Source organism: Salarias fasciatus, chromosome 5 (assembly GCF_902148845.1).
Source record: "Salarias fasciatus chromosome 5, fSalaFa1.1, whole genome shotgun sequence".
Classification (NCBI taxonomy): domain Eukaryota; kingdom Metazoa; phylum Chordata; class Actinopteri; order Blenniiformes; family Blenniidae; genus Salarias; species Salarias fasciatus.
In genome coordinates this window covers 27462343-27486273 of record NC_043749.1, presented here as the reverse complement: position 1 = coordinate 27486273, position 23931 = coordinate 27462343, and the positions used below count along the sequence as shown (strand labels likewise).

The window sequence follows — 23931 nt, the reverse complement described above, 5'->3', positions numbered from 1 at the left end:
AACCATCTTGTTTTTTAAACCCTTACAGCAGGTTAAGGACCATCAGATGTGTTTCTTTGAGCTTGTTACTCATTTTTGTTGTACATGAAAATTACTATGAAGCAACTGTTTTCTAACATCCACATTATAGAGCCTCTTCCTGTTAGTCTTGGACCTTCAGCTGAATTTAATGAGTGACAGTTCAGGCCCTGCTAATGCTAACTGTACACAGCTATGTCTCCATTATTATTGCAGGAAGTTTGCCAAGTAACATGTTTTCTTTTTCTTTTATCAAGTTAACTAGTAGAATCTCTTCACTACATGTGATGATTGTGTTATTTCTGACTCCAGGTTGATGCTGTTTCCTGTCAGGAGTAAGAAACCACAAAGTCCAGTTTAGTGAGGCCACGATGTGTGAATGTTTCCTCCAGTCGTTCTCCTGTTTGTCGCAGGTTTGTGATTCAGCCTGAAAGCTCCTCCGACAGCAGCAGCGGTGTGTTACAATAACAGCTGAGCAGCAGAGACCAGAGAGGAATTCAGAGGCTCTTTGTTGGCACTCCCCGGTGATTTGTCTCAGCGCTTTTGTTTCCAGTGATGCAGCGGCAGCTTTGACAGGCGTGAAAATGAGGCCGGACGTTTGCTAATGGATCTGAGGTGTTGTGAACGTCCCCTCTGATTCCAGAGGTGCCAGGCTGCCTCGCAGCCTATTAGGACGCCTCAAACCGGTGACTTCCCCGAGTGATGGGCCGCACGTTACAGATTACATGATCAAAATCTCAATTCCTGTGCTGTGTGGTGTGAGGTCGATACTGAAGGCTGCAGAAACACAGCTCTGAGCGGAATGAGCCAGTTCTGCTGAATAGAACCGAAGCTCGGCGTGTTCAACACTTTCATCCTGATCTCTGATTGGTCAAAACATCACAGTGAACCCAAACAGCCCCAACATACAGAAGCAATGGACAGTTTTACCAGGTCTTCCAAATTGTCTTGTTCAATAAGTTTCTCCTTCTAATACATGCAAATCTATGGATGCTTTCATTCAGCGCTGACTATAAACACTTTTGATTGGCTTCATTGTTTGTGTGTGTGTGTGTGTGTGTGGTGTGTGTGTTGTGTGTGTGTGTGTGGTGTGTGTGTGTGTGTGTGTGTGTGTGTGTGTGTGTGTGTGTGTGTGTGTTGTGTGTGTGTGTGTGTGTGAAGCTGAACAAAATGGATTTCTGCCTTAAGTCCTGGGCAATCGATGAGCCAGATTTCTTCTTCCTCTTTGTGCTTTTTTAATTCCAGTCAAGAGTTTGTTTAAGAGAACAGCGCCCCCAACGAGCAGCTACTGTAACTGCAGGACAGTTTCTGTATTTCTCAGCCAAATGAACCAAATTTTCAGACTGTCCTGGTGTGAAGGCAGCTTCATAATTGAAAATCAAAGAGCTCTGTGATCTCTGCCACAGTTCTGACAAAGTTCAGACCTCAGGTTGGGGACCAATATGGTGGATCTTTGATCTTCGCCTGGCCTTTCGCTGACCGGCCATGTCTTGTGGTGCCATGTTCTTTCCATTTTCTGTTGATGGATTACACAGATCTCCATGAGATTCTCCGTGACTTCTGAAGGCTCTGGTTTTATTCAATATTATATTTAAGGGTATCAGAGATTTGAAAGACTCTGTCAGGTAACGCTGGCTGCGTTATTCGTCAATACGTAAGAAAGAAGCTGTTTCTGTGCTGGTCGGAGCTGGATGATCCAATGGGGTATTTTCACAGCTTCACTACTTCCTGAAAATAACTGTGCACATTCATTTCCTGTCTTGCATTATGGCCAAACTGATTAATCCAGGTGTGTCTGGTTTAGACTGCTGCAACAAGACACACCTGGATTAATCATTTTGGCCAATAATGCAAGACAGGAATGAATGTGCACTGTTAATTTCAGGAAGTAGTGGAGCTGTGAAAATGGCCCATTAGTGAACAAGACTTCTTCTTTAGCTGGCCTCTTCTTTTCCAGAATGCCGTGAACCTTTGGGACATTTTGCCTCCAGGACAATCTGTCAATTTGGAACAATTGATGAATCAATTGATCATTTGGTGAGAAACTTAGGTTTTGGAAACATATACTGTGGTAGAAAGACAGCTGTTGAATTTCAGAAAGTCATTGCTCACCGTTTCGCACGAAACCCTCAAAAAATCCACAACGGCTTCTGGTACGTTCACTGTCATCCGTCTGAAATCCCAGTTTGTAAATTATTTCCAATATGCATCTTTTAAGTGTGAATCTGAAATTGGACTTCACTTATGTTGGATTTGAAGGTGAAGCTGAGCTCAGATTTGAATCATTACTCGGCAGAAACAAGCAGAAGCCTCCTTTAAAGCCGGGAGTGGGACATGTGCTGGGGACATCTGGTCGTCCCAGTCAGTGGGTAGATGTTCTCTGACTTTTGACTTTTATCGGAGTTAATCAACGGGACTTGGAGCATGTGCACAGCTGCCACAGCGGGGGCACGAGGCCCGGGGTCTGGCAGTCAGAACTACGCCCACCTGCCCCACAAATAGCCGGACAGGAGCTTTGAAGTGAAGCTGCCCGATGCGTCTGATTCACAGGAACGGTTCTGGTCTGTTCGGCCCGTCTCTGCTGTGATGACTATTTGTGGATTTTCCTCTCCCTCTTGCCTCTTTCCCTGCCTCCCTGGCTCCTCCCACCCCTGCTGCTGTGAGTAATCACACCTTCACATCCTGTGGGAAGGGATGAACGCTAACATCGATTCACACGTCTTTACCGCTCCAGCAGAGAACTAAAGAGCTTTCTGGACTTGTTCAGTTCACATCATCCACATCTTTTGAGTAGGAATAAGTATTTCAAACTTCTTTGGTTTGGATCTGTGATTGAACAGAAGTTAAATCCTGTATGAATCACAGGATGCACTTAGATTATCCATTTACTAGTGTTGTTCATATTTATGATTATGCTTACCGTTTCTCTCTGAACAGAGTAATGAAGATGTTTTATTGGTGTTAGGAGTTCTTCCGGTAAACAGGAGTTTAGCGAAATAGTATATTTTAAGATAGCCGCGTCAGATCATGCTAATGTGAACAGTGAGCTGAATGACCAGTGCCGAAAGAGACAGCGGCTCTGCAGCTCTACGACTGTTTTCCTGTGATTTCAGTTCATTCTAAAGCCTGTGAACCACGGACTTGACGAGAAGCACTTTGCGATCTCTGATTCCGATTAAAATGTCGCCGTCTGAGTTTCAGGTTCAGACAGAATATTTTATTCACGTTTAGTCGTCCAGTTCATGCACATGAATTTATCACCATGTGACGGTTCCGTGTGCGCTGCAGCTGGCTTACAGGGTTTTATTTCTCCAGTATTCCTGCACTGCCTGGACTCCGAACATAAAACCCAGTGAAGAAAAAGTAACTCACACGCCGGCTCCTTCTATTGAGGTGAGCCGGAGCCAAGCACATATTTTACAGCCTCCCTCTGTGGCTGTGGGAGCTGACAACAGGCAGCGCGTCGGGCAGCTCCCGGGTGTAAAAGTATGTGTGAATCCTCGTCTGTGTCAGAGCATTGCTGTAAATAAAAGTGTGTGTGTGTGTGTGTGTGTGTGTGTGTGTGTGTGTTCAGTCCTTTATTGCTGACTCCTGTTCCGCGGCTGCTTTGACTGAAGAGCTCCCTCGGGAGCAGAGTGTAGCCGTTGAATGCTGTAAATGGTTATATATGAGCTTTTATATATCAGCTTTATATTTGAACTTGGTGAGAGCAGCAGAAACCTGAGCACTCCTCCGCCGCAGATAATTAATGAAAAATTGAAGTAAAAGGTGACAACAAGAGGTTTCTGTTCTTTAATTTTCATTTTGAAGGATACCTCAATATCACTGCAAATTGATTCCTCCTTTTTTTGTGAAAGTGAAAGAAATCCCATGTTCTTCATTATATTACTGCTTTGTTTGGAGCTTTACAGTTATGTGTTCGTGTTGTCTGGATTTAATTTACTTTGTATTCACATGAGTTTTCTTGACATATTTCAGCTTCTTACAGTCCAAAAACATGCTTCCTGCATTATTTGGTTCTGAAACATATTTTAGTTCAGCGGCTGTTGAGTGGACCGGACTGGTAAAATTGTTCCATAATAACCTTTAAATTCAAACTTTGAAGATTGTCTTTGTTGTGGTGCATACGTGATGAAAAGGTTGACATTTTTGCAAACCCAAGCAGTTGCTACCAAAAATGTTACATTTTTATGATTTTCTCACACAAATTAGAGTGAAATGTCCAGAAAACTTCTCCTCTTGCTGCTGTATGTTCAAACTCAGCCTGTCGGCGCGGCTTTGAGGCTAACGCTAGTTCGCTGTCCTTCATGGCAGCATCAGTGATGATGTCTCAGCTCGGGTCTCAGTGTTGAGTTTTCTCTGTTACTCTTAACAAATTTGAAATGTTGATGATTTGGTGGGCCGGATTGGAACCTTCTGTGGGCCAGTTTTGGCCCAGAGACCTTATGTTTAACACCCCTACTTTGTCTAATGTGGTTAATGTGTTTATTACTTCTTTATGTTGTCTTTATTTTGCATTTTGCTGACTTGTTGCTGGAGCTGCTGCTAGTTTGATTTTTGACTCCAGTATTAGATCTGAATGGGAAGGAAGAGAAATCCAATTCATGTATCATTGATTGAGATCATTAAAGTCTACTTATCTCCGTCCTCTGAGATGAAGCGTAAGAGGTTTTACTCTGGTCGACATTCCTGCATCTTTTATGCTTAGCCTGCTCCTGCAGAATGGCAATGAGGACTCTGTGTATCGAAGCGCGTTGCCGGCGTCTTCTTCAAACTATGCTAATCACACGCTGAGGGGAACCGCCGTGTGCGACTTCATCCCAACGGCTTCTTGGCTCAAAGTGTTTTTCACCTTGAGCGTTCGCCGATGCTACGCGCTAAAATAATGCTAATGACTCGACTCTGACGTGAAAGCGCTGCAGGGCCCCCAGCAGGAGCTGCTGAGTAATAGATAGAGGAGGAAGAAGGGCTTCCCTGCGGACACGCCGGCTCTGAGCTCTATTATGATTTATAAACGCCTCTTACAACGGGGAGCCCATCTTTTAAAGTTACACCGTGTTTAAATATCCTCTCACACGCTCAGCACAGACGTTTATTTAATATTCACTCTGCGGAAGCCGCCGCTCTGCGCTCCTGTCCCGGCAGCGTTTACGAGGACGGGTTCCTCCTGTGGTTCCCTCCCGTCTGTCTGTCTTCAGGACGTCACTCGAAGGTCGCCAAGCTGACCCCAGGAGGGGTCACAGCCAGTAAAATACAAGAAGACGTCGGCTGGGAATCCTGTCGATGCGACGCATAGGGACGATCAGTCATACTGGGACTTGAATCTCCGTCTCCCCGTCTACCCCGTCCCCATCAACCATACGAGTGTCTCTGAACTGACATAACTGGGGAACATTAAACTCTGAAGTGCGCTGCTTTTGTCCACCTTCAACATGTTTCCACAAGGCGCTTCCGTCTTCATGGAAGTTTCTTTTAATTTCATCAAATATTTGAAGCTCTTTGTTTTAAGCCAGACACACACGTCGGTGTGTGATTGTGCTTCGGTTACGCAACCTCATCTGTGCGAGCTCGTCTTCTCTGGTATTAGTCTTTGGGTGATGGCGTATGAATTATTCAGGAAGCACTTCACCTTCAACTATGAAAGCTAATTATTAAGCGACTGGATCCAAAATGAGCCCAAACATTTTCCCCCTGAGAGCAGTTGAGATTCACGAACTCCCGTAATAACAGCACGGACAGCTCCTGCATCAGATTGTTCCCTCTTTCAGGTATTCTGTCTGCTCAGACGGTTTTTGAACAGGCAGAAGAGCAGAGGTAGTCCGAGGTATCAGGAGAAGGATGACGTCCATGTTCGGATAAAACCTGTGTGCTATCGACCTCAAACTGCTGAGCCCGCAGAAATGTGTTTGAGATTAAGTAGTGTTGAACTCCGGCGGGATGAAATCTCCTCTCCCATCTAATCTCAGCTCCGTCAGTCCTGCTCGGGGTTTAAGCGTGGACCAGCATGCAGTGGGAGAGCGGCGGAAAAGCCTCCCAGGCTCCTTTCCAGTCAATAGCTGCTGAGAACAGCCGCCTTCCCGCACAAGAACAGCTCCGCCTCCACAGCAGCCGCCCTCACACGAGGCTTCCAGAGAACCGGGGTCCTGTGTGAGCTGGAGATACCCCGAAAAACGAAAAACAGCAAGAGAGAGAGAGAGAGAGGGGAGAGAGAGAGAGAGAGAGAGAGAGAGCCGGGAGCCGCGGACAGAACCGAAAGCTTTTTTAATCTGTATATGGATTTCCTGACCTCTCATGTTGTTTATAACCAGGAAATTATTCACGCATATCTAAAACCTCTCGTGTGTGTGTGTGTGTGTGTGTGTGTGTGTGTGTGTGTGTGTGTGCAGTCTACTAATGTAATCCCATGTCATGCATACTCTGTAGCTACATGAAATGTACTCTTCGGCTGAGTGCATCGAGTACATTCAACAGATTTACATGCTCAACGGAAGGAAGTAACCGTGTGTGTGTGTGTGTGTGTGTGTGTGTGTGTGTGTGTGTGTGTGTGTGTGTGTGTGTGTGTGTGTGTGTGTGTGTGTGTGTGTGTGTGTGTGTCCAAAGCACCTGCCCCTCTGTGCAGAGCACTTTCTGCCAGTCTTCCTATCCTGCCAAGAACTGAGTGGAGGTTGAACCCAGCGCCTGCTGCTGAAGGCCTGCAGGGGAAACCAGAGCTCTAATAAAAGAACATGCTGCAGGGACAAATCTGCTCCGACTGCTCTGTTCCTGTGTTGCTGTGTCACATCTGTGTGTGTGTGTGTTAAATATGATGCTTCTTTCAGGTTCATTAGGCATCAATCAATCTCCTGGTGATTGAACAGTGTGATTAATTGACTAAGACAGTCACATTTTTTCAGATTCTGTCTAACTGGTATAGTTTGAATTGTTTTTAGCTGTGCGCCTTTAGAGATTTTTGGGGTTTTCCGCGTGTCAGTCATGTAGAATATTCGTGCTTTTTGAGATGCATATTAGCCACTTTAGACGTCTTCGCTCTTCCAGCTGTCGCAATTCTGCCTTAAGTGTTTCTGACTTGACTTTTCGGACTATTTTGAGTGTGATCTCATCCAGAAATGCTTTTTTCTATTCAGATTTCTCAGTAGCCAGAATCGGAGGAGACTTACTGCAGCTCATGGGCCCAAAGTTTCAACTTTAGGCTACTTATGCTTTTGTGGTTCAAAGATGTAATTTTTTTTTATTATTATTATTATTATTGTTTGTTAAGTTAGCACAGATCAGCACACGCTGTTCCTGACAGCGTTCTGCTTAACGTCTGGTTTTCCTCTTCATCACACCTGTGGATCACTGCAGACATCAGAGACTGAGCGTTTGTGCTTTAAATGAAGACATGACTGCGTTCATCTCAATCTTCCTGTTATCATTCCTCCCTTTCGATAGAAATCTGATTATGGCCGTGAGGCTCAGGTGCAAATACAAAGAGTGGACTCGCTCACCTTCTGCGCTCCAGCCTGAGCGCCTTCAATAAAACGGCACAGATAAAACACAGAGCCAGGAGGACAGCTTACTCAGCTCCAGCACCAGGGCTTCAGTATGAATCCTGATGCTGACAGGCCTCTCTCTCTCTCTCTCTCTCTCTCTCTCTCTCTCAGAAACATAAGGTCGATCTGTTCTACAAAGTTCGTCACGTGATGATGGAGCTGATCGATCTCAGAAGGCAGCTGCTGTCGGGTCACCTGACGCAGGACCAGAGCCGAGACGTGAAGAGACACATCACCGTGAGGCTGGACTGGGGCAACGAGTGAGGACACACACACACACACACAATGTCTTATTTATTAATTGTGTTTTAGCCTAAAGGAACATGAAAAATCAACAGACCGAGCTGTGTGCAGTTTGGACATAAAATACAGTTAAAAAATGCTGCCACAGTCCTGAGACAGACGTATATGTTGAGTTGAAATGTAAAAAGATGCAAGATATGGTCCCTTTCCTGATAAATGCTGAAGATTTTTCCACCAATTTCCAGTCTGTAATTCAGCTGAACAACACAAACGAGCTGCTCTGCCCTCTAAATAAGTGTTGAAGACAGCAGATCGGCGTGTTCCCACAAACCCCCGCAGGTCCAACAGGAGGCAGGTGGACGAGTCCAGACTGCAGCAGCCGAGGAGGTTCATCTGCTCGCTGCACGCTCCCATAAGCTGGTGGAAAGCAGATGAGACAGAGAGAAGTCAGGCTGAGTTATGAATACTGTGGGAATGAGAGGCGTTCGACCTCGGACTCTTCCACAGGTGATAAGACGCTCCGCAGATGGACTGACAGCAGACGGCGATACGAAATCGAAATACAAATAGTATTTATTAGAGTTCATTGATACTTTTTAGCCTGCTGTTAGCAATGTATGTAATACATACATGTGAAACAAAGATTTTTCCAGATGGAAGGGAATCATGTTCAGAATCAATCGACTTGCTGGTTTAGCAGATCCGTGTTAATTCTGCCTCATCTGATGAGTAAACGTGTCACATCAGGAGCGGCAGTCCAACAGCAGCTGCGCTCTGCAGCCTGCAAGCTAATTCATGCTTAAAGGTTACATTAAAGCTGCGCTGCGTCCCCCGAGGCCCTGTGGGGGGTCCGAGAGCGGAGGGAGGTCTGCATGAAGCTTTCTCACACGCTCAGATCCTCATGACCCTGACATCTCAACAAACCCACATTACTCAAGTGAAGCTGCTGATATCTGGACCAGAACAAAGCCCACAGGGCCCAGGGGGAAACATGCAAACCCCACAAAGAGAAGTAATGATTTCAGACTCAGAGAAAACAGTGAAAACTACCACCTGATTGATCTGGAAGCTTAAAGGCTTAACCTTCAGTTTGAACCATGGATTGAGATCTATCATCACAGAGCTGAATTTTAATTACAGTTTTTTTCTCTAAATTTAAGCTCATGTATGTCTCGTATGCAAATATCCGTTCAGTTCTTCTTTCCCAGTTCAGGAAAACGTTTGAGCCGCTTTCTAAGAACATTCTGCAGCCTGGCTTTAAGAGGAAGGTCAGCGGGCTGCAGGTGAAGGCAGTGCTCATCCACAGCCGTCACAAAGTAATCCCCGGGAGTAGGATCCCCAGAGGGCGCCTCCAAAACGACTTCAGTGCACTCTGTGTGTGTGCACGTGTGTGTGCGTGCGAGAGAGAAAGAAAAGAAGTCAACGCAAAAGCATGCACCGCAATCTGTGTGTGTTCAAGTCTTGCCTCCTTCATAAGGGCGCAAACCTGTTTACATGGTTACAACATTTTGTGTGCGTGTGTGTGTGTGCGTGTGTGCGTGCGTGCGTGCGTGTGTGCGTGCGTGTGTGTGTGTATTCTTGGCTTGTGCACCTGTGTCCACATCAGTAATGATTATTTTGAAGGTCAAATGAAAGAAACTGACGCTGGTCTTTTTCCATCTTCCTCCCCTACACCCCCCCCCCCCCCCCCCCCCTCCCCTCCTCCCCTCCTCCCCCCTCCTCAGACACCTGGGTCTGGACCTGGTGCCAAGAAAGGAGTTTGAGATGGTAGATGAAGACCAGATAAGCGTGTCAGATCTCTATAAGATGGTAAGATCTTAATCTGCTGCAGGAGACATCGACTTGTTGTGACTCTGATTTAACTTTCAGTGTGACACAAACACAGAAAAGTCAAAGTAAATCCTACCTGCATTGTATTTTTACCTGTGAACATAAAATCCAGGCAGAGAGATAGATCAGACTTGACATGGAAAAAGCTGTTTAGCTTCCGGGGAAAACAGTGTAAATTCAAGGTGAATCAGTCCTGAATGTGATTCCAGGTTTGTGTTTGTTTCTCTCATTCTTTTCTGGGTTCTTCTTTGATAATTTTCTGGGTATTTTCCATGTTTACATGTTGATTTTTGGGCATATGTTTAGGGTCATTTGGTTCATCGGTTGTGGTGTCTGCATTCGCTCATCTTCATAACCTTATTCTTGTTTTTGATCCTTTTTAATTGGTTTTCTCGTCATTTTGATCTCTCCAGTGTAGTTTTGTGTTTGTTTGTATTTCATCTCTTTTCTGTGCACACAGATCTGCTTCTTCTCAGTGCTTATCTCAGAATTCCTGTTGCTTTTCTGTTTTTCTTACATGTTTTTGGCTGTTTTGTTTGTTTTTTGGGGAGATTTTGCATTTTTTCCTGGTTTCCTTGTGCCTTGTTACATTCTTTATCTCCACCTCTCTCTTATCATTCCTCTCTGTTTTTGCTCTTCATGGTTGCTCTGTGCTGGATTGTTCTGTCACTATTAGTGCCTCTCATTAAGGATTTTTTAAACCTGTCTTTTAGATTTTTGTTATGTTTGAGTATTGTAGTGATTTTTTGAGCTGTTTTGTGTGGCATTGTTGCCGCTTCATGCTTGTGTACTTGTTTCGATCTTGTGGTCATTTAGCATCTCCCCATTGTCAGTATGTTTCTCTTGTAGTAAATACTTTGGTAATTTTCTGTATTTTCTGGTCTGGTTTCCTCTATCTGTGACTGTCTGTCTTCATTTCTCTTTTTCTTCTCGTTCTTGGTGAACATTTTGTGAAATCTTTCGTTTCCATGGTGTTTTTGTTGTGACTGTGTAACGTGTTCTCTCTATTTGTGGCTGTGTTTTGTGTTTTGTGTGTGTCGTGCAGCTAATTATTCCCCTCAGTCTTGAGTTATTATTTCAGATGTTCGTGGTTATATTTGTGCCTTGCGCCTGTCTGTCCTTTGTTTTGGTCGTATTGCATCTCTCTGTTATTTGGTACATTTGTCACTTTGACTGTTTTATACCTTTAAAAAAATTCATAGAAGTGATTTTGTTCTTTTTGTCTTGTTCTTGTCACGCTGCCTGTTTGTTTTTGTGCTTTATGCCTTTGTTTCTGGGTATTTTTGTAACTCGGTAGTTCTCCTTACCCTTTTGTGTTGTTTTTGTGTTTTTCTTTTCACCTCACACTTCAGGCTGACTCTGAGCTTTAAAATCCAGCAGCAGGTGAAACAACCACAGGCTGAAAGCAAAAGATCAGCAGCGTTATTACATTTCTCCTCACAACTTTAAGCTGAAGCTAATATCCTCCCCGCTGCTGGCAGACTTCCTGTCGCTCCACAAATAAATCAGGGCTGGAAAGTGACGACTGAGGGAGGGTTTGTGGTCTCTGCTGCTGTAAATCAGCCTCCTGTTGCTTTGTTTTCACTCCCTCTCTCCTGCTGCTCCTCTTTTCTCCTCTGATTTTTCAGTTTTCTGACAACAAGTCAGATTTAATAAGTTCTTACCTCAAGCAACACCTGTTCAGAGGAGCGCTGACACGCGGACACCCGCCGCCGCTTTTATTTCTGTGACACTTTATGATGAGGCGGATGCCTCGAGACGGAGCGCCACAATGAAGAGAGGCTTCAGGGTTTTAAAGACAGTGAGACACTGTCTCGGCGATTACAGTTTCATACTTCAGTCCAGACACGTTTCACGTTTGATTGACGCTATCGGCAGCCAATCAGATTAAACATTTCAGACGGTTTGAGCAGGAAATATGAGGATGAAAACCCTGAAAAGCTGTGTATGCTTCACAGTGGAGGGAACAGGGCTTACACACTAAAGCATCTCTATTGGCTGCTGAAGATGCATTTTCATTTAGATAATTATTTTACTCAGATCAGGAAAAAACTGAACTATTAAAGCTGGACGTTTCTCATTTACTGGGGTTTTCAATATTTCCATATTCTCAGCCAGAAGGTTTGGAAAATAAAATCTAAATGCCACAATTGACCAACTATTTCCAACAGGGACAAATATCAGGGATATTTTTGCTCATTTTTTTTATTTATTCACCTTTTGTAACAGAAAGATTGCAGAGGATTGAGTGTATTTGTAATATAGGAGACTTCCAAATACATTTCAAGTTAAACAGTGATATAAAAAGATATTTAACACTGTTACCGTGGTTAGATAAACCATGTGTTCACCTTGCTTTGCTATATATTCCACTTTTATTCAAACTGGAGCTAATTAATGTGGGGGAGAGCTGCTGCGACCGGAGAGCGGCCCGCCGTCGGTTTCTTGGTGATAACTCAGATGTTGTGATTCTTACATCAGTCCGGCTTTAAATAGCCGAGTCCTGGTGATCCTCCTCTGTTCTGCTGCCCGGAGGCCGATCTGGAGCCAGCGCCGGGATGGAAATAACAGAGAGCTGCAGGTTTAGGTTAAATAACATCTGCAGACTCATAATAAGAAACATCTTAAGTCTCATTTAATCCTGTTTAGACTCAGAATCCTGCAAAATGTATGAAAACAAAGATAAACTGAAGAAAATTGCAGACTTTTCTTTAGCTGCCAGGTGTGAAGAACAAGCGAGATAAACCTGTTATGAGGACGACACGCGGATTTACTCTGAGTTCATGGAGACTGTGGCTCAGTGGGCAGTTCTGTGGTCGATTGAGCTGCTTCATGAACGTTAGTCTCCTGTTTCTTCGAGTTTCTTCTTGATGTGACTTTTTTTCATGAGGCCCAAAAGGTTCATCTTGGTTTTATCAGACCAGAGAATCCAGTTTCTGGAGTCCTCTGGACGCCTCCATGTCTGCAGCTCTACCATTAGACTGCAGCGCTGCCTGAGTTCTGCTCTTCTGACCCTCGGGGTTTCTGCTCCCTTCCAACTCTGGCGGCGGAGCGGCCGACTTTGACATCAGACTCTGATCAAGACGAGCGCTGGTGGTCACCCATCGCTTCCAGTCTGTTGAATTTACCACAGACGGACTCCACGTTCAGGATATTAGAAATGATTTATGGAAACACTTCATATGTTCCATAAATCCATCTACAGCTGCTTCATCCACATGTACGATGCTGGAGTCGGTCCCAGCTGATTCCCTCAAGTCTTCATATGTACGTCTGTATGAGTCAGTTTTGAACTAGTGTGTGGAGAAATGAGAGATTTCAGTGTGTATTAACATAAATGGGACTCTGATGTGTGTCAGTGGATCCTCTGCCGTTTGAGTCCAGCTTCTCTAATGGGTCACCGCTTGAAAATACAAGAGAAGCGAACGGCGAGCGAATCAGTGTTTGTTTTCAAAGCGGGGAGTCGTTTTGGGCTCAGGTTGGGATGTTTGCGGACAGCTCGTGGTTTGACGGTCATTATTTCTACTCATCAAACAGGTCTTCTCTTCTCCTCTCCTCTCCTCTCCTCCTCCCGCCGCCACCCGTCTCACGTGGACACTCCAGAGATTCACAAAGCAGGCGGAGTAATGAGTCTCTGGGGCGTTTCACACTCCGTCCTCCCAGACAGAAAATGAGCGGAGAGGAGAAGACGAGAGAGGAAAGACTGAAGGCTGGACGGAGGATGAGGAGAGGGAATAAAGAGACTGAGAGAGGCAGCAGAGAACAGAGAGGGAGGAAGAGAAGGAAAACAAATGATTGGGAATCAAAAGATGATTAGGGGAGGATTTGAGGTGGAAATGTTACATATACACATGAGAGATCGAAATAAAATATGGTTTTTAAATTTCTATGGATTCATGCTTTGCAGTAAAAAAAATATTGAAATGAAAACAGAAACAGCGTCACACTGTTCCTGTCACTCTGTGCCTCATTGTGTTTTACAGGAATAAAGGTTTTTAGACTCGGGCGTGCTCCCGGCTCAGCTCTGACGCTGCTGTTTTTCTGTTTCTCGGCAGCATCTGTCCAGCAGGCACAGCGTCCAGCAGAGCACCACACAGGTAGTCCCGAGCTTCACCCGCAGTCTGACTCCTCTCCGGCGAACCTCGCCCACCCTGAGCGCCGGCGGTGTTTTTCAGGGCGACGGCGGCCGGCAGCGACACGGCGAGCCGTGCAGGGTCCCCGTCCCCCACCACCTGCTGGTCAACCTGAAGAGCTTCACCTACAACAGCATCGGAGAGGACACCGACATCTTCTTCTCCCTGTACGACCTCCGGGAGGGCCGCACCATCAGGTAGAGCCGGATTCCTCTCTCGGTGACTTTTGGTTGACCTTTCTGCTCTGCCTGTGAAGTGAGGACACGCTCCGCAGAATCAATGATTTCCTGCCCGTATTCCAGACTTCACTGGCAAATCCCAAGTGACGGTTCCCGTTCAGAGACTAATGGGGTCCAGCGCTGCTTCCCTGAGGGGATTCATCAATGCCATTTACTCCACACAGAAAAAAAAAAAAAGAATACTCATTAGCATTAATGGCTCGGTGTAAAAGATTCAGGCAGATCCATGACTGCAAGTGGAAGATAATTATTATTACTGTGTTTTTATTGGTGTATAATTATCTGTAACCAAGGGGAAGTGTCAGATTTATTCGTTTCTACATCAAGGCTGGAAAACAGAGTGAGATTCGACTGTTACCAATTAAAAAAAAACTAACTAATGAAGGCAAAATTACCTTTTTTTAGTAGTTACTGTCAACAAAAAACAAAAAATTGATATTCACTTAAAATCCAATCAAGAATAAACTATATATAGAATATTACTGTGACGATCAGTCATTTAACTTTATTAGAACTAAGCAGTGTCTTAAAAACTAAGTAAAACTTAAGCTGTGATCGAGCTTCAGTGTTATATAATATGGTTTTACTATCATCACTCCATACCATTAGCGGCACGCTGTTTGAAGTCGTTTAGCACTTCAGGAACTTCCTCACATGGCTCCCCGCCTGTACTTCACCCGAATCTGTGCTTTTTATGTTTCTATTCCTGAATCCTTCCTCGGGGTGAGCTGAGGACGTTGAGTGGATTTCTCTGTGTTGAGGCTGTCCCGGCTTCACCTGGACGCCCGGCGCTCCTCACTACGTCCACCGCAGCGCTCTGAGTTTACCTTCACCGTACGGAGTAAAGAGCGGCCGCACAGCGGCGCTGTTAATGATACAGAGCAGCCACACACACACACACACACACACACACACACACACACACACACACACACACACACACACACACACACACACGTGCACGTTAATAAATACCCATCAATTATACATTGGAGAACATAATGCTAACAGATAAAGAATTGCTAATGTGGATAATGAGGTCGATGTAGGCCAGCTGTGATGCATGACCGTGTGTGTGTGTGTGTGTGTGTGTGTGTGTGTGTGTGTGTGTGTGTGGTATAAAGCTATAAATATGCAGCAGAATGTGGTTCAATGTTGGGTCAATGATAATATGATAAACAGTCGTTAATGTGTGGCAGAAATGTGAGTTAATGTCTTTTGTGTCAGTGAGCTGTGCATCTGTGCACGAGTGTGTGTGGTGCATGTGTGTCTATGGTTCTCATGTGTGTGCATGAGAGTGCAAAGAGGCAGAAACAAGAATTTTGTTTCACCCCTTACTCCTAAATGCAAAGCAGCTAAAAGGTCCTCTCTCAGCAGGCACACACACACACACACACACATACACGCAGACATTTGACCTTGGCTGCGGTTTCCGGTGTTCCGCTGACTCGGCGTAGTGACAGGAGCTCCTCGGAGTGTTTAGAGGAGAGGTGAGCTGGACGGAGACGCTGCTCCTCCTTCTGTCTCCGTCTCCAGAGTCCTCCGTGAGGCCGTGATGGAGACCGTTCAGTTTCTCCTTCCTGTCAACACACACAAGCTGAATCTCATCTCTATTCCTCTCAGGAACCATCAGATTTTTTCTTGTCTTCAGATAAACTGAGGAATTTTATTGGCTCGTGGGGATTTTAAGCTTTCTTAAAGTGCACAGTGTCACATATACGTTGTTTCTGATTACATGTACAGTACATTACATTTTGACACGTTTGAAAGTGGCTCAGCCTTTTCTGTAGGAGTGACGCTGCTGTTATAATGCTGAGAGACGTTTCCTCAGCTGGATCTCCACCCACCACTTTTATTTATGGTTTTTAATATATGTTATTTTCTGTGTTGTACCTCTTTAAATCTTAGTTTGAACCTACAGAGCTCCACTTATCTCAAATGTTGTTTTTCTTTTTTTTTCTTTCCTTCCTAATTCCCACTCCATGTTATCACATTTCATTTTGAGCTAGCACTTCATCCATTCATTCCACGCAGTTCATCCCTGTGTAAAAAGGTGTAAACACTCTCTTTAATGCTAATGTTCCCACCTGATGTCAGTTATGCTATTTTTCTGAAGTGATCGCCAGAAAAATGAAATGAAAGTTTAATGTCTCTGCTGGAGTGTGCAGTTCAGCACACTTTGTGCAGGATTCTCGTAAATCAGGTCTCTAATGAGGTAATTCACTGGAGCGATGCCTTGTTTTTGCTTGATTTCTATTTTTAGTAAAGAGCAAAGAAGCAAGAGAAATGATCCCCTCTTTAAGTGCTGTAGTAGGAGCCAGGAGGAGGCGTGGACAAAGTGGGGAAAAGGCCATTATCCGTGGCTCATTACTTATCCAGCAGTAATATGTTTCTAACATGAAGATAAGGGAGTCTGTGGGCAGAATGGAAGCTTGTATGAATCTTCTGTTTTCCCCTTTTTGTTTAAGCCTGGATGAAAACACAGAGCAGATAAGAGGACAGGAAAGACGTGGCCGGTCTGCGCGGTGTGAGCGTTGGAGCTGACGCCCGCAGATAAAAAAAACGGTTGAAAATGTCCCGTTGTCCTCACAGTGTGAGTATATTTCTCTGGAGCTGAGGCTCTGCAGCAGATGCGGTTCATATCGGCCACGAGGACGGACGGCAGTGGAGTGGAAATGATTGGTTCATATGCATTTCCATAAAACTCTGCAGCTCCGGGTGGAGCGTCAGCACGTGACCGAGGAGATTCATGTGTCTGTGTGTGTGTGTGTGTGTGTGTGTGTGTGTGTGTGTGTGTGTGTGTGTGTGTGTGTGTGTGTGTGTGTGTGTGTGTGTGTGTGTGTGTGTGTGTGTGTGTGTGTGTGTGTGAGTGTGCGCGACTGCGTGTGCGTGCACATACATGCATTTGGGGGGCAGAACATTCATTCTTCTGATTGCTTCAAAAATGTTTATCTGCCTTTTTCATATTCATGCAGACAGAAAGTAATGTAAATAATTCAACTCTATGGTGTGTGTGTGTGTGTGTGTGTGTGTGTGTGTGTGTGTGTGTGTGTGTGTGTGTGTGTGTGTGTGTGTGCACGTGCAATGTAAAGTAGTGAAGGGTGCTGGAGTGAGGAGTAAAGGAGTGCACAGGGTATTTTCACTCTGTAGAAGGTGAAAGTGGAATAATAAAACAGTTGATACACAGAACGACAGTAACTCACCCTCTCATCTATGTGAAGACTCACTCCATCAGCTCCTTTTATCCATCCGTCTTCATATTGTAGCTCCACTCAGTATCTGGAGGAAATGTTCTCCACGTATGCAGATGATGGTGAAGTAAATAGTAATGTTCATTTGATTGAATTTGGTCATGTCATAATACAGTTTCAGTAATGTGCAGCTGCTTTTTTAATACTGCTCCAGTCAGGTTGATAAAAAAGACCCTTTAGATATTCAAAGCTTCATTAGAAATAAGACATTAATGAAAATGTTTTTGCGTTGGTTGCATAACAGTCTGATGAAGAATAGAGCAGATATCATCCATTACAGTTTGTTTGTCACGGGAGCTTCACTCTTTATGAGATTAGTCACCGTGAGCTGAATCCTTTTATATAATCTCTATTATTACAAACAGAACTCCATTTTCTTCATTAAGTCATGTGTGAAGATTTTAATGGTGAAATTAGAACAACTCCTCTCCGCCTCGCTTTCCTCGTTTTGCTTAATGGGAATATTATTCAACAGACAGACCTCGGAGATGAGACGGTGTGTTATAGTTACATGTAGCTGTACACATGAATGTGGATTTGGACCCTCAGTATCATGCTGCAGTCAATAATTTGAATATTTCTGTTCTTCATTGAGCCTAAATTCAAGCCAAAAAAAAGAAACCAGTAGAGAAAGAAGTGCTCCAACACATGCAGCATGTCTGTGTGTGTGTGAGAGTGTGTGAGAAGCAAACGGAGAATCCAGAGAATCAGGACAGACTGAAGGATGAGGAGATAAGTAATCTCAGAAGAGGAAGCAGGTTTTTCTGAAGAGGGAATGAAAGAAACCTGCTGACTGAACTGAGATCAGTGCCTGGCTCCGACGGCGAGGCCACCGCGCACCAGCACGAGGAGAGATTACGGATCTGGCAGAGATGGAAGGAGAAGGAGCGAAGTCGGCTTCACCTGAGGGAGGAAGCAGACTGAAGGCTGACCCACCCGGGTGGTCCACATCCAGGTGGTCCACATCCAGGTGGTCCACATCCGGGTGGTCCACATCCGGGTGGTCCCGTCCAGCAGCAGGGAGGACGAGGACAGACTTTAGACGAGCTTAAACTGACTTTTAAACAAAGTGTTTGTGCTTTCGTCTTTCAAGAGAAGTTGGTTTTTAAAACCTTTGTCGTGTTTCGACCGTGTTCTTCTGAAGACGGACACATTTTGAAACTATTCTTTAAAAAACTATTTGCCTGAAAAGCAGAAAGCAGCAGTACTTTTAGACAAGCTGCAGACATAATGACTTGAATTGAACTGGGTTTTAGTCTAGTTTTGATCCAGTTGTGGCCTGTTTTTTATCATGTTTTGGATTAGTTTTAGACAAATTATTGACCATTTTTAGATCAATGTTTCAGACGTGTTTTGGACACTTGAAATGATTGTTTTCAATCGTTAAGTAACATTTGTTTTAGACAAATTGTGGCCTGGTGCTCAATGGACTATAGACTAAGCTTCAACTGGTACAGAAACGCATCAGCCTGCTTTTGGGGCACTTTTGGACATTTTTAGATAGGTTTTAGGTTACTTCTGAACTCTTTTATGAGCAGTGTTTAGACTAGTTTCTGGTTTTGGACATATTCTGTTAGGTTTTAGCTGTTTTTTTGAAGATACTTAAAATAGATTTCGACTCATTGTGGGTTGGTTATGGATTTGCAAGATTTTTTATGGATTAATGTGGAAAATTTTGGTTGTTTTTAGCGCATTAAGCAATAATTTTGTACTGGATGGAATACATTTGAGAGCAGTCTTAGTTCAAAAAGGCGGGTGGTTGTAATGTTATGGCTGATAGGTGTAACAGGAGGTTTTCTGCTGCTTTGTTTCTCCTGAAGACGTGACAGAGGAGCAGAGCCGCCGGAATGGATTCGCTGTCTGGCTTGAATCACTTTCTTTGCTTCGAACAGGAAAACATTGGACTGTCAGTCTAAATTAAAGAGGATTCTCTCTGATCCCGCCTGAGCTCCACAAACTTTACACTGTCGCTCCGTTTGTTCTCCGCCGTGTCGCCTGTCAAGCTACACAAACACACCCAGAAGGGAACAAAGCCGGAACCCTTCAGGGACCAGAGATGGGATCAGTTTCCATCCTTGTACCAACACAAAGACTCTCACGTCAGATTCAGATTCGGGCCTCCGCATCTCGCTGCTGTCCCCCCTCATCTCCCGGAATGAACCACCGATAACCTGGAAGACGTCAAAAGTGACGATTTGACAGCAGGGTCAATATGGAAACAGACTAGAATCGAACCTCCAACCCTTTAACGTGACCTGATCTGTGTGAATCATGGTTAAGACAGCAGGAGGTGGAGGGTCGCTCTCCTCTCCGCCTTCTTACTTTCTGGACAAACATTTGCAGGAGAGGCGGCTCCGCTGCTCCCTGAAGAGAGGAGAGGCGGCTCTGGAGCTTCCTCTCCGCGGGGAGACCAGAGGAGACATGAGCGGGAATCTGAAAGCACTTTTATCTCTTTCAAAAAGCCCCAGAGGAAAACCGAGGGTAAAACTGGTGAGTCTCTCAGCCGTGCAGTCAGACGGAGCGAGACGAGCGTACGAGCAGCGATTTTCCGAGGCTGACGCCATCAGATTGTTGCGATTTTTAGATTCGGATACGGATCCGACGGCTTTATTCGGCCCCCGGGGGTAATTCAGTTTCGGTGAGCAGCCGCGTAAAAAACACACTCAGACGTCCTGTCAGAGGGAATGGTCGCAGCTGGCGAGAGAGGGCCGTGGTGGAGCGGTTGGCACTGTCACCTCACAGCAGGAAGGCTCCTGTTTGAGTCCTGGAAGAGGCCGATCAGGTCGGAGTTTGCGTGTTGGATGGGACTCCTCTGGGTGTTCGTAACACTCCTTTCAACCCATCAGGAGCTGGACCAGGCTCCAGCTCTGCAGTCTGACTTAAATAAAATATACATGATGGAGTGATGGATGGCTAAAGATCCTTGGTTTTATAAAAAAGAAATATTATTGTAGAAATAAAATACAAGATTTTTATCTCAATTTCACATTTTCACAATAAAACTTCATGTCAATGTTGTTTAAAGAGACTAATTTATAAATGATTTGAACAAAAGACTGATCCTCACAAACTTTTATCTCATTTTATCTTCTAGCTCAAAGTTTAGCTGCCTGGGAGGTGAAGAATTTTCCTCTGGGAGAAATAAAGTTTTAGAGATATGATATTAAATGAAAAGAAATGTTTCTGTTGTTTTCAGTGAGAAGTTCATGGTGAGACTGAACAAAAACGGAGGACCAAAGAACCCAGAGAAGGTGGACCGGCTGTGTGCACTGTTCACGGTAACACACACACACACACACACACACACACACACACACACACACACACACACACACACACACACACACACACACACACACTGCATGAAATCTCCAACAGTATGATTAGACTCCTGTTAATTATTTGTGTTTTTTTTCTCGCAGGACCTGAGCAACAAAGACATGAAGAGAGATCTTTACATTGTTTCCCAAGTGATTCGAACAGGTCAGACTGGAGCCGCTGAGACAGAAGCTTCATTAGATACGCTTGTTTACGTCGACCGAGACTGAATTCCATACAGATAAACGCAGAACAACGCGTCATGGTGGAATTGTTCTTTAACTGCTGGTGAAATGTCGGCCGTCTGTGCAGGCCGGATGCTGCTGAACGACAGTAAGAAGGGTCCTCCTCACGTTCAGTACCGCCGGCCGTACGGCTGCGCCGTGCTCGCCATGAGCGACGTGCTGCAGACCATCTCTGAGCTCAAAGAGGAGAAGGACTTCGTCCTGAAGGTCTACACGTGAGTGCCAAAACACTGTGTGTGAAAATTTAATCGGCTGTTTAAGCTTCATTTCTACAATAACTAATAATTAATATTATTATCTTGATTATGTTTTCACCAGAATCATCATCAGAAAGTATTTTCCCAATTCCTCTCAATATTAAAGAAGGAAACTGATGAAAGAACAAATATTTACAAAATGAAAATGAAATTTGCAGATTTCAGAGCTGCTGGGGTTGAAATCAGTAAACAGATGAACCAGGAACACAGACGCTGTTCAGACACATTTATCTGAACTGCAAGACAACAACTGTTTTTATTCCCATTTATTCTTCATTCTTCAACATTTCACACACACACACACACACACACACACACACACACATACACACACAGTTACATCATGTTGTGACTACGAGCTCCACGAGGCTCCTGCAGGCAAGTCTTCAGAAGCTTCAGCCAGAGGGGGTTTCCCTGCTGTCGGCCATTGTTTGTTTGTGTGTGTGTGTGTGTGTGTGTGTGTGTGTGTGTGTCCAAACCTCAGCTGAACTGATGTTTCTCGGCTGGCTTCACATCTTCTCTGCAGACCTTTTTCTCATTTTTCTCCAGTTTTTCCCCCGAGATCATTTATGTAACTGAGAAGCTTCAACATGTAAAGAAACTATGAAAAACCCAAGTTCTTCACATTCCGATAGAGAAAAAAGGAGTAAAAGCTACAAAATTGCTATTATGAATTTCCTCTCTTTAGCATCAGTCTAAAATGTGTGGACATATTTATTATTTTGTTCTATCACTTTTAAGACTAATTATTTAACCAGGTTAAAAGCCTCGTTTAGATTTCATATCTGTTGTCCAAAAGGAGCCTGGCAAAACCTTGATGCATTAAATATTACATAAAATGAAACTGATTCTAATTTCTTGTCCTCCAGGTGTAACAATGAGAACGAGTGGTACCAGATCCACGAGAACATCATCCGCAAATCCAGCACCAAATACACCGCGCCCAGCACCAACTACGGTATTACAGGCTCAACGTGTGTGTGTGTGTGTGTGTGTGTGTAGTAGTGGTAGTAATCAGTAGATTTGTTGCATCGGGAGCTCTCCTACCTGTTTGTTGCTGCGTGCGCTGGGTCCTCAGAGGTGAGTCAGAGAATTTTTAGCTAGACTGAAAGTTTAATGAGCACACAGGAGTAATAAAACTAGATCAACCAAAAAACAAGCGTAAGCTCACAGAAGCAGTAAGTGTCTGATGTGTGCAGAGCAGCAGACCTTCTGACCCAGGGACTCGTGTCATCTCTTGACATTAGCTGTGAAATTGGTTTAATTGGTGTCACTGCGGACTCCCATCCTCCTGTGACCTCCTGTTAGACCGAGGACTCGCTGATGTCTGGTCCGCAGAGTCCTGGAGGGGTTCATATCCTGCTCCTGGAGCAAGACGCTGCTTTCTGGGTTTGTCCGGAACTTGTTGACACTTTATTCAGACACTTTCTTCAGTTCAAGGGAAACTTGTATTTTAGAAGAACCACTTCCCACATGTGTCGCATATTTTGATTCCTTCCTGCTCTCATGTAATTAATCACACTGACTGAAGTTGCGCTCCGGAGTGCCGGATCTTGTGGAGTTATTTATAAAAACCTCCTCCACCCCCCGCTGTGTCTGCAGGTCTGATCATCTCGCTGCAGCTGCTCAGAGGCGACATGGAGCAGGTCCGCAGAGAAAACCCGCTCATTTTCAGCAGGAACGTCGCCATCACGCGCAAGCTGGGGTTCCCCGACGTCATCATGCCCGGTGAGCCGCACGAGCAGAGCCGGCCGGGACCAGATGTTTGCTGAAGTTGCATCAATTAGGAGGAAGATGCTCTGCAGTCTGAACGTTAGCTCTCAGTCAAATGGTAACAGTTAATCCGAGCTGACAGTAGTTTCGCGGTGGTCCAGAATGCATTGCTGCATCTCCGGTGAGTTTGTATGAACCAACAGTGGCGACTGTGCGAGCGTGCCGGACGGGTTCAGGTTGTTTATCCCGTTCCGTATTTGTCAGATTAGGAGGAGTCACCTTGAGTCTGCACCACATAGCGACAGCAGCGCGGCAGTGTTTCACACCTCCTCCTCACACGTTTAGCCGGCTCCCCTCGGGCAGTGATGGAGCGAGCGTTTAACTCCCATCTCCACACATTAAGGGCGACGCCTCCTCTGTGAGGACGGGCGGCGGATGATAAATGGATCCTCGCTGGTGAACACAGGTCATTAGTCTTGCGTGTGTCAGACGTCTCCACTTCAGAATGTGGATGCGAGGACAATCTACGTCTCGTTATACTCTGAGAATCCCGGCCCGCGTCGGCTGTTTCATAAACCGCACCGACGATTCTGAAATATCTGAACTGTTCCGCGTGTTTGAAGCTTCCCCACGCCGGATCCTGAAATAAAGAATCATATGAGAGCTCAGGACTTCATGGAAACGTGTGTTTGTTGGTTCTCACTCGTCTCCCTTCACGTTCAGGTGACATCCGGAACGACCTGTACCTGACGTTAGAGCGAGGAGACTTCGAGAGGGGAGGGAAGAGCGTCCAGAAGAACATCGAGGTCACCATGTTCGTCCTGTACGCCGACGGAGAGATCCTGAAGGTAGACAGACACAGTCCCAGTTTTCTTCGGTTCCTCCTCCCGGTCCCGTCCTTCAGTTCCGTGTTCTCCGTCCGGTTCTCGTCCCCGTCCTGCAGGACTGCATCAGCCTGGGCTCGGGGGAGCCCACCGTCCCGGAGCACCGCTCCTTCGTGCTCTACCACAACAACAGCCCCCGCTGGAGCGAGGTGATCAAGCTGCCCATCCCCATCGACCGCTTCCGAGGCTCCCACCTCCGCTTCGAGTTCCGACACTGTTCCAGTGAGTCCAACCGTGGGAGCGGCTCAGCGGGGAACCAGCAGAACGC

The 23931-nt window shown here is 45.2% G+C and overlaps 1 protein-coding gene across 1 annotated transcript in view; it reads left to right on the top strand.

Annotated features, from left to right (window-relative positions):
- Positions 1-23931, top strand: part of LOC115388465 (dedicator of cytokinesis protein 3-like) — a 57534-nt gene that overhangs the window by 14442 nt on the left and 19161 nt on the right. Inside the window, exons 4-14 of the mRNA XM_030091629.1 lie at positions 7662-7810; positions 9518-9602; positions 13679-13720; positions 13799-13953; positions 20443-20524; positions 20669-20729; positions 20877-21024; positions 21936-22024; positions 22669-22794; positions 23503-23627; positions 23723-23885. Of these exons, the coding sequence (XP_029947489.1) occupies positions 7662-7810; positions 9518-9602; positions 13679-13720; positions 13799-13953; positions 20443-20524; positions 20669-20729; positions 20877-21024; positions 21936-22024; positions 22669-22794; positions 23503-23627; positions 23723-23885 (1225 nt within the window). The remainder of the gene's footprint in view (positions 1-7661; positions 7811-9517; positions 9603-13678; positions 13721-13798; positions 13954-20442; positions 20525-20668; positions 20730-20876; positions 21025-21935; positions 22025-22668; positions 22795-23502; positions 23628-23722; positions 23886-23931) is intronic.